The sequence below is a fragment of the Oreochromis niloticus genome, linkage group LG13 (assembly GCF_001858045.2).
Source record: "Oreochromis niloticus isolate F11D_XX linkage group LG13, O_niloticus_UMD_NMBU, whole genome shotgun sequence".
Lineage (NCBI taxonomy): Eukaryota > Metazoa > Chordata > Actinopteri > Cichliformes > Cichlidae > Oreochromis > Oreochromis niloticus.
Window position 1 is genome coordinate 21,750,749 of NC_031978.2, and position 10,060 is coordinate 21,760,808.

Sequence of the window (10,060 nt, forward strand, 5' to 3'; positions counted from 1 at the left end):
TTTCATAGTTGAGAATATGACACCCCATATTATTCTGGGTTTTTTTTGTCTTTGCAGTATCATTTTGCAGTGATTTTTGACACGACTCGGCTCTCTGGAGAAAATGACACGTTGCAGTTCTTAGTTCAAGCAAAAAGGTAAGAAGCTCAAATGTTATAGCAAGTCTAAATATTGATCTGCACAAAGAATTGTAAGCGAAATATTCATTATCAATGATTTGTGTTTCTTTTAGCGCCAATCCCGAGCACAATCTCTCCGACAACTTTTTGGATATTTCCATCCCTCTGATTCACGAGACCGACACCACTATCACTGGGTAAGAACGAGACAAATATGAATTCCACAGAAGGGTAGTCACTGTTTTGCAAAATGTAAAGCTATCTCAGAGACTTGAGCTGGTTGCCCATCAGTTGGCTCACAGGAAGCGAGGGAGTGTTTGTCAGTATGGAGGATATCAACTTGAAAAGCCTTATCTGCGAATGCTTTATCACAGCTCTGGTTCACAGAGGAGGGAGAGAGAGATGTAAAACAGCCCAAATCTGCCAGAACTCTGACATCTGATAAGGCTGCTTTCTTTAATGTGAAGGGAGGCTTAGAACAAAGCTGGACAAATATGTCTGCTGATAAAGGAAACGCTTCTGTCAAGCCGAGCGCAACTGAATCCGAAAATTTTTATGGAACTTTTTAGAACATAATTTTGTCTCTTGTCATTTAAATAATTTTGTTTCCATGTTAATAAATTATCTTTCGTCACCTTCCTGAACTGCAGCGTGATTACACCAACTTCCTTTGTGTATGGAAACGCCATTGAAGCCTCACGCTTTGTGCAATTAGAAGACATGGACTGCAACTTTCAACCTCTCAATCTCACTTTCCAGGTACTATGGGAAGAGAATAGATACCCAAATATGTATTTAAAATGTTTCTTTATATATTTATCCATCGTTTCTTTCTGTGTGATGTGTTTCCAGGCTATAAACAAGGGCCCCAGCAGGTTGCCTGGCTCCAGAGTGGACATCAGGATTCCCAACCGGCTGACTGGCAACGGAGCTGAGATGTTCCACATCATTGAAACACAGGTGGATGCCAGCAGCAGTCCATCTACATTATTCATCCAGACCAAATTGTTATTTATTAGTTTATTCACATGCAGGAAGCCACATTTTCTACTCATTTATCCAGCAAAAGCCTATCAGTCTTGCTTGTTTTGCTCCTCATGGCACAGCTGTTTGTATCCACTCCAGAGGATTCTTTTATGTACTGAGAGCTGCTATACCGCTGGGTTCTTGTTCAGGACATGGGCAGTTTGCTTGGTGTGGGGCACCACAGGACCAGTGAAAGTTGAAGCAAAAATGTTGACATTGCTACTGAAGCTGGCCGCCCATTTTGTTTCACAACATTTTGCATTTTGACAAAGAAACACAATACTCCCACCAGGTTTAAATATTTTCTTAACCCTTGCATTAAGCTTTTCATACAGGTAGATCATGGGGGTGCTCAAACTATTAATTGTATTGACTGTGAATGGGCAGACAGAGTTGACTGTATCCCACCCTCCTAGAGCCATCTGGAATCACTTTAGGGGGCTCAGACGGCTTGCACGAAATGGGAGTGGGACACCTGAAGGGGCTGGCTACTGCACCGTACCATCCCTAGCCTGGAACCACATATCATAAAGCTGTTAACAAAGCATGCAGCCTGTGGCACACTGGACAGTAGCGCAGTTATGTTTTATAGTCAGGTATTCTTACATTTTACACACATTTCCATTTGTTCGTGATATATACAAGCTTCAGGCTTTTACAGTTTTTCTGCACAAAATCCCCCATCCTGCCAGATGCTGGGGGATTTCACCAGGTTAAAGTTAGTGCAGCTGCTGGTGGAGCCTATGGCTCTTCATGCCAGCAAATGCAGCAGAAACACAGGACACTGGAAAATTCTGCAATAAAAGCTCAGACATGCTGGGTGGTACTGTAGCAGAACAGACAATGTGGAGATCTCCACCTCTAGAGCTTCAGGTTCAGCTGAGGAGAGGGGAAAGGGGAAGTGCTCCCTTGGGGCTGGGCAGTAAACCAGACACCTCTAAATCACTCCATATGGGGAAAACAGTATGGGAGGGGTTACAACTTGTTCTTGGAGAGAACATCCTGTGAGCCCTGGAGACTCCTAACAATAGCGAGATAGGTCCAGTTTAGGTGACAAAAGTACATACGTCAACATTTTCGATGTCACGCCCAAACCTGTCTGCAGCATAAACTTGGCACCCATGTCACCCATGCCTGTTAAATAACTGTGTTTCAGGTGGCCAATGGTCGAGGGAACTGCACTCCTCATAGGAACCCAACGCCATGCACCATCCCCCAAGACAAAGAGAGCATCTTTCACTCCATCTTTGCCTTCTTCACCAAATCAGGACGGAAAGTCTTGGTAAATATACAGCCCTCATGTTGCACTTTGACTTTTCAGAGGTCACTGAGAGTCACCCCCTATGAGGATTCTTGTTTTTATTTTCTTTTAGTCAGTGTAACATCTGTTTATCACACATCCTTCTTTTTTCTCACTGCTTTTCAAATATCTTTTTTTAACAGGATTGTGATCGGCCTGGAAGAGCATGTATGACGATCTCCTGCAGCCTGGGTCCACAGTTAAAAGAAGAAGCTTTGAGCATAGATATAAAAGTTTTACTCAACACTGAAATCCTAAAGACGGTGAGGCTCAAGCAGTAAGGGTAATAAATTCATTCACAGGTTGCAGTTATTCTTAAAGCAGTCCATAATTTACAATCTGTCTGCCCACAGGATTCTTCCTCTGTGATCCAGTTCGTCACACGGGGCAACGTGCAAGTAAATGACAGGACAGTGGAGGTGCCAAATGGCCTGCCAGAGGACATTTCTGTGAGTATACCATGAATTTACCATCATTTTGTGATCATGTCAGTGAAGCATATCTAAAAACCTCTATATTAATCCAAAATCTGGCAAAAATGGGGCATCTTTAGCTCAGAAGGGAAAGCAGGTCATCTACCAATCAGAAGGTTGGTGGCTACTCAAAGTCGAAGTATTCTCGAGCAAAATCCTGAAACCAGAGTTGCCCCGAATGCATCTATTGATGTGTGTGTGCACGAATCTTAGATAAAGCCCTTAGGTATAGAAAAATGTGAATATTTGAATAAGACTTGTTTAAAAAGTTAAAGAAAGCATTTTGAGCCCTCAGAGTAGAAACATTTTTTACAAGTTCCAGTTCATTTGCCAGCTATAAACTTTAGCAAATTTCAGTGAACTGTTTGTGTCTTTGTCCGTGTTGCCTCACTCTGGATTAATAGCCATCACACGTTTCATCTTGCCAAAAGCGGCAGGCAGAACAGAACTGCTGCTGCTGACCTATGTGCTCAAAAGGAGTCAGATAGGTCAGATGCTTATTGGTGATTCTACCCATCCAGAGGTTACAGGTGAAGGATTGTGTGCTTTCCCTATAATATATCAAAATAAATATATCAAAAAGCATACATATGTTCATCTTTAGAAGCTCGGTCACAATTCCCTTTATTTGCTGATGTGCTCCAGATCTGTCACAAATGACATGAGTGCAGGGAACAGCTGGTCATTATGGGTTTACTGTGTAGTGGTATTTCTATTAGCTGCTTTTGGGGGTCCCTTAGATGTGCACAAGGACAGACCCTCCCCCCATTGTTGTATGCTGAGTGATCAAATGGCCTAGCAGATCGGATTTGCTGATTGCATTCAGCAACCAGCATGCTTGCAGTGGGATCCTGGAAAAGATTACAGCACTGATTGGGTTGCAGGCCTGCTGACCCTGCGCTCCAGTTGTGCTCGGAAAATTCAGACCTGCTATGAATGTCTCCAAGCCATGCTGCTCTTTCAGCACTTTGCGAGTGTGCTCATTCCAGTGAAACGTACTCCGGTGGATTTTAGTGAACATTTTTACCTTTTCCCTCAGGATCCCAGCTAGCTAGAGAACACAGTGTAAATATAATTTGTGGTCCCAGGCTGTGCTGTTCACTGCAAGCCTTCTGGCTGTCAGTGAAACAACAAGCTTGACTTTTTTATCACCCGTGAAATAAAACAAATCCACATAAATCCACATGTTGGGGGTTTTTTTTTTTTTTACTAAGAATGCACATATAAGGCTGTTAAAGCAAGAAAGCGTGCAACTTACAAATTTAGAAATTGAGGACAGAGGTAAATGAACTTCACATTAAGGGACTGCCAAAGTTAAATTGAGAAACTCAGCGTCAGAGAGCAATGACCAGTAGAGGTTTAATCTTTTTTGTACACGCAAACGCCTTGGCATGCATAACAACAGTTACATTCCAGAGCTTGGGGTAACGGGAACGTGTTAATGTGAGAAACTATTCAACAGAGAGATTATTCTTCGCTTGTCCACTTTGTTTTTTGGCTGGCTCACAGCTGGTGTTTCATGCCACATTTGTGTTTAAATCCCGTGCAACACTGGACATTAAAGCCGCAGCGTCCCTCGGTCGGCCCACTGTGTGTGAACACACAGTATTTGTCTTTGTTTGCGAACATTAGTAAGTAAATAAACCCATCGATTCTGCAAGTAAGGCCTGAATGCTAATATTACAGCAGGCTTTGCTGTGATGCAGAGTAATGGAATATTTCACTCAGTCAAAACACTGTTAATACAGTGTAAATTTAACCAGTCAAGCTCATTTTGTTGGACAAGGCTCCTGTACAGAGATATCTAATAGCTTCAAATCAACTTTTGTCCAAAGTAGAAATATGGCCTTTTAAATGTAATGGTAATTGTTACAAATTCAAATAAACATTAGCACTGCTGCTAGAAAGGGAATCAAAAGAAGTGCAGTGTGTTTACTTAATTACAGTATATACAAAATTTGTCACTTAGGACCACTTCAAATGTTTTGTACTTAAGCCAGAGTGCACTGGTTTAAATAAGCATGAATTTGTTGTCAGTGACAGATTATCCAGCTGGTCAGCGTTCCTCCATGTCATGGGAAAGAGCTCAGATACCTCTAAATCACACCAGAACCAAGCTAAGAGTTGCCAAGGCTCCCTGAATAGCAATAACTCAGAATTAGCCAGTCTAAAAGCATGACACAAAATTCAAAAAGGGAGTAGATGATGCATTGTTTTTATCTGCTCTGATTAATAAGACAAATACTTGCTGATGTTTAACATTACCATCATATATCAAAGTCACTCTCTTGGTTTAGCTCATTAGCATGGAAAGTTCCTTACAGGCTGATGTGAATCTTATCAGTTGTTTATGTTTGTTTGTTTGGGCTTTTTTTGCTTACATTAAAAGTCTTGGGTTCATCGCATCCTCAATAAATGACATGGTTCTCCATCGTATCAAAATAATTTAGTCTGACTTGTGCTTCCTGTTTGTATAACCAATATCTATGTCCTGAAAAATGCTTTCGTACCAGTTTCCTGTTATTTGAAAGCATATTTTTTTGCTTTAAATGTTGGTCCTTTGAATCAAACCATGGAACCAAACCACTCTGAAATCAGATGTGTCTCGCTTGCTGTTTTGCACCGGATTGCATCATTAGCAGCACATGACTTAATGTGCATTTTTGTGTGTCTCTGTGTGCGTTGCATTTCGGGTGTGACTCACTGTGATGTTGTTGTGTTTTAGCTGGTGTTTGAGGCTCTCCACAGTCAGGAGCCAAGGGGTTACGTAGTCGGCTGGATCATCGCCATCAGTTTGCTGGTGGGAATCCTCATCTTTTTGCTGTTAGCAGTGCTGCTCTGGAAGGTAAACCAACTCATAAACACAGATTGAGAGTTTTCCGCTTACAGCACTGGTCACAACACTCCACTTGAATTCCAGTGCAGTATCTGGTTGTACAGAAACAGCCAGAGATTAGGGGAAGAAGTAAGAAAGAAAGCTTGTTTTGTCCACTCGGTGATTTGTCCATGAAAAGGACAAATCACAGACTGGACAATAATTAACACCACACCACTCACATGAAAGAAAAATCTAAAGAGAGGGGAATGGCAATTACAGTGGTGTCCAGAGGCCCCTTTAGCAGAAAACTCCATTCCTTTTTCACTGCTTCATCTTTCACCGGGAATACCACAACTAAGCCTTGAAATGTTGAACCCCCCCCCGATCCCCAGTTCCTGCCAAAATAAACCCCACTTACAAGAGCGGCACATGTCCCATATTGCTCTCTTCAGGAAATGCCTGAGGAGAGCACAGGTCTGTAACAATAAACTTCAGCAGCCAAATACAGATAAATGAATGGAGTCGTAGGGAGAGAGGCAGCAAGCCAGTGTGGCTGCTTTGATTAGATATACACCAAGAATCTACTGGTCTTACCACATTGTCATATCTCATACATACTACATTTGGTAAATGAATGTTATACTTTCATGAAATTTAAATGGGTAGTCAGTATTACATTCCTAAAGAAATGTTTCAGTAAGGTAAATGCTTGAGTTTTGTCAAACCTTGGTGGTAGTTTCATGTGGTTTTACTTACATTACTGTTGGCCATATTTCAATCCATTATATTTGAAGTAAATTGCCCACCTCATAGATCCATTATTTTCCATCTGTTTCACTGTGGGAGAAAATATTAACTTGCACATTTCTGTAACTTAGATATATAATCCATCACAGTGAACTCAAGGTCTGAGTTGTTAGCTTAACAAAAATTATGTAATTTCTGTAAAAGTGCTGCTGAAAGAAAGACCCGTTCTAAATAAATTCTCCAATTGGCCGCCCATCCAATGACACTCCTGAGAGTTAGCCAGTGAATTGCATTGCTATTACGTATTATGTCAAACCAAATCCAGCAGATAAGCAAGACAATGGTGTTGCGCAAATCCTGATTTTCTAGCATTAAAAAAAGGCTGCTGCAGTTTGTCTCAGTGTCATGCGTCCACACTCACAAACCTCTCCTGCTGCAGCCAAAATACTTTTTTTAGGGTGATATTGAAAAACAACTGCAAAATAACTAGCTAGTGTTTTTTGAAAAAGATTCCTAAAATTTATTCATAACAAAGATAAAACTGTTACTACCTTTTTAAAAAAAAAGAGCAACACTGAGCAACAGTTTGCGCTAAGCTAACAAATCAGCAGCATGAGCTTAACGCAAAAACTAAAAACAGGAAGAAAAAGTTAACCTGACACTCATCATGTCATCTAAAAGCACCTTTAACACACGTTTTTATTTATTTCATGCTAAAACTGAAATGTAAAATTGTATCTTAAGCAGGTATATTTCTTTCACAGGAGAATATAATAACTAGCTTAACCGTCTTAGCAGGTCAAAGTGGCAGGAAACGTATTTACAGTACAAAAATTAGCGTTATCTTCACACCTCTCTGCTCAGAGAGGAAGCAAGGGTATCAGATATGACAAAAATGTTATATTTGAGACCGATTTGCCTGTACCAAAATATATGTATGTGATAAGATAATATGGAGCGATAAAATCGGCTAGTGGTTAAAAAACTCTAGGTCACAGCTATGAATTATCTATGTCATGTTTTGCTTGAAAAATGACAATCTCTGGAGAGAAAAGGTATATGCTAAAAAGTTCTGGTATGTTTCTGAAAATGTTATGCAGCAATGTAAAGTGAATGTGATCTGTAATTGCTGACTGAAATGAATATTTTCTTTTGCAAGTCAGATACGACCACAGATGCAGCTTATTAACTTAAATTCTTACTCCTCTCACTCTTTGACAGATGGGATTCTTCCGTCGACGCTACAGAGAGATCATTGAGGCTGAAAAGAACAGAAAGGACAGTGATGAAAGCTGGGACTGGATGGATAAGGACCACTGAGACTTACAACGGGAGTCCCAGAGGAGCCAGTGAGATTAGGGATTCGGTTGCGAAAGATCCAATAGCACAGGGTCTCTCAGCCCAGCCGCCCCCTGTGGCATTGGGCCCTTCAGTCTTCCATATGTGGAAGAGAAGAATATTCTCCATATTTTTTGGAGACTTAATATTTTTTGGGGGAGGAGGGAGGGAGTCCAGGAAACAGGCTTCTGAGGTGACAAGGTGGCTTGCCAGCGGACACTTGCTGTGGAATTCAGCTAATCTCAAAGGAGGTATCACCCAGCCAGCAGAGCAGAGCTGTTGATGGAGGCTCACATCCGTACAGGGATGTGGAGACGGCATGAATACTGGTGGACAAGAAAACCCTCAGGGCTGTGTTACATAGCAAATTTATTTTTATACATCTACTTTAAGCCATATTGTGTAAAAGTGAGCTTTGAAAAGAGTTGGGGTTTTGAATGCCATTATAAACATACTATATCTACGGTATGTTTTCTTAAAAGCACTGATGTTTGATAAGAATGAATGCCTTGGCCCCTTAGCTTTACTTTTTGTGCCAAAGATATGTCCAGTAGAGTATATGATTGGAATCATTTGTATATTCAGTTCATCCCAGATGCTGGGAGTGAAAGATTGTATCTTTTCTGTACTATTGCTGGCTGATGAAAATCTGTTTTACACATCTGATTGCCCATCCCCTCACATTTCTAATCAGCCAGAGCTAATTCTATGCTACAGTACCCGCACACTGTCCCCATGCAATGCACTAGTGTTTGTATTTGTGACACACTGTGAGGGCTCTCTCTGTCTTCATGATGGCCGCTTTTTTCATGTTTCCATTGTTAACCATGCCTAAAATGCAAAAGATGGATAAAAGATCATTCCTTTTCTTCTGGTCTGGCTTTCAGCTGATTCGCTGGTAGATGATAATATACAAAAGCTATTATTTCATAGATTAAACTTAAATCTTTATTCTTTAAAATGTTTCAAAATACCATGAGTTTTGAAAGTGGAATGTATAGTCAAGCAAATCTGACGTAAAGCTGCTTTTGGTAGGAGCAAAAACTGCTCAGGTATGCAAGGAGACTTTTATAATGGACGGCCAAACCTCCCAGGCTCAAGTGAACATATTTTAGCTGAATGTCTTGTAAATTCTCACTGAAATACAGCAGAAAAGGATTTACTATTGTTCTTGAAATACCTGATCACGATTTATTTCCAAAACCTTCTCAGACTTTACCGGAGCATACCATTTTTAAGTTTACTGTTATGTTGTTATCTGGCATTGGATTATAGTGTGAAATATGAGATACTGTTGCTCTCCGCAGCCAGATAAAAGACTGCAATATGCGTCTACCTACAGTCGTTTATAAGGGCTCACGGTATGAGTAATGCCCTAAAAATAGGTGAGAATATGCTGCACTCAATCGCTACACATACAGTATACAAGCTCTTTGGGGCTCCTGGGAAAAGTTACTTTTAAGCCAGGGTTGAGGGATGTCAGTGCCCTGAAAAATCCACCACCATAGGAACCCACAGCTCCTCTCTGCTAAACCTTTTTCCCCCCTACAGGCTTGTCGGTTCTTTTAAATGCTAGATTTAATTGTGATTGAAATAAGACATTAGCAAATTCTGTATTGAAGCTCCCCACAAATATATAAACAGCGAGAAAATAAAAATGTGGTAGTATGGGAGTCGCTGGTGCCTTGGTCCCCCTGCTTCTGGCACCTGTTGCTCAGTACTCATAGGTCATACCCTACCCATTTTTGAACTTTGTTTTGATGTTAACTGCAAAGTTTTGTGTGTCTGTACTTTGCACATTTGCAACCCTATCTAGTTGAACAAACAGATAAATTCATGTAATCTTAAAAAAACCCCCAAAACTTTAATTATGCTCCAAAAAAGATTCATTTTAAGAGTCAAAAGCTTTAACAATCAGCATTGGGTGATAAGATTTACATTAAAATAGATATGCAGCATATGAGTGTAAAGTACCTTTGGGTCATTTCTTTAGTAGACCAGTCAGATTTAAATGTGCAATGCCAAAGAACTAAAACTTTATCGTCACTTTATTGATCACTATGATTGCTTCGCTCTAAAATGTGCTGTATAGATCTTCTGACACCATTTACTTCCACTGGTAATACAGCGTATACTGTACACATCCACGCCTTCCCTCTGCATCTGTTAAACCGTTGCTATGTATTAATGCAGAGAAACCAACACTTGACTTTTTTTTTTTGGTAAAGTTTAACTGTGA

The 10,060-nt window shown here is 40.5% G+C and overlaps 1 protein-coding gene across 1 annotated transcript in view; it reads left to right on the forward strand.

Annotated features, from left to right (window-relative positions):
• itga9 (integrin, alpha 9) overlaps positions 1-10,030 on the forward strand; it is a 48,455-nt gene extending 38,425 nt beyond the window's left edge. Inside the window, exons 20-28 of the mRNA XM_003441152.5 lie at positions 58-137; positions 233-316; positions 770-878; positions 972-1,079; positions 2,302-2,427; positions 2,589-2,708; positions 2,799-2,894; positions 5,644-5,763; positions 7,705-10,030. Coding sequence (XP_003441200.1) covers positions 58-137; positions 233-316; positions 770-878; positions 972-1,079; positions 2,302-2,427; positions 2,589-2,708; positions 2,799-2,894; positions 5,644-5,763; positions 7,705-7,803 — 942 coding nt within the window. The 3' untranslated portion in view covers positions 7,804-10,030. The remainder of the gene's footprint in view (positions 1-57; positions 138-232; positions 317-769; positions 879-971; positions 1,080-2,301; positions 2,428-2,588; positions 2,709-2,798; positions 2,895-5,643; positions 5,764-7,704) is intronic.
• The last annotated feature ends 30 nt before the right edge of the window (positions 10,031-10,060 follow it).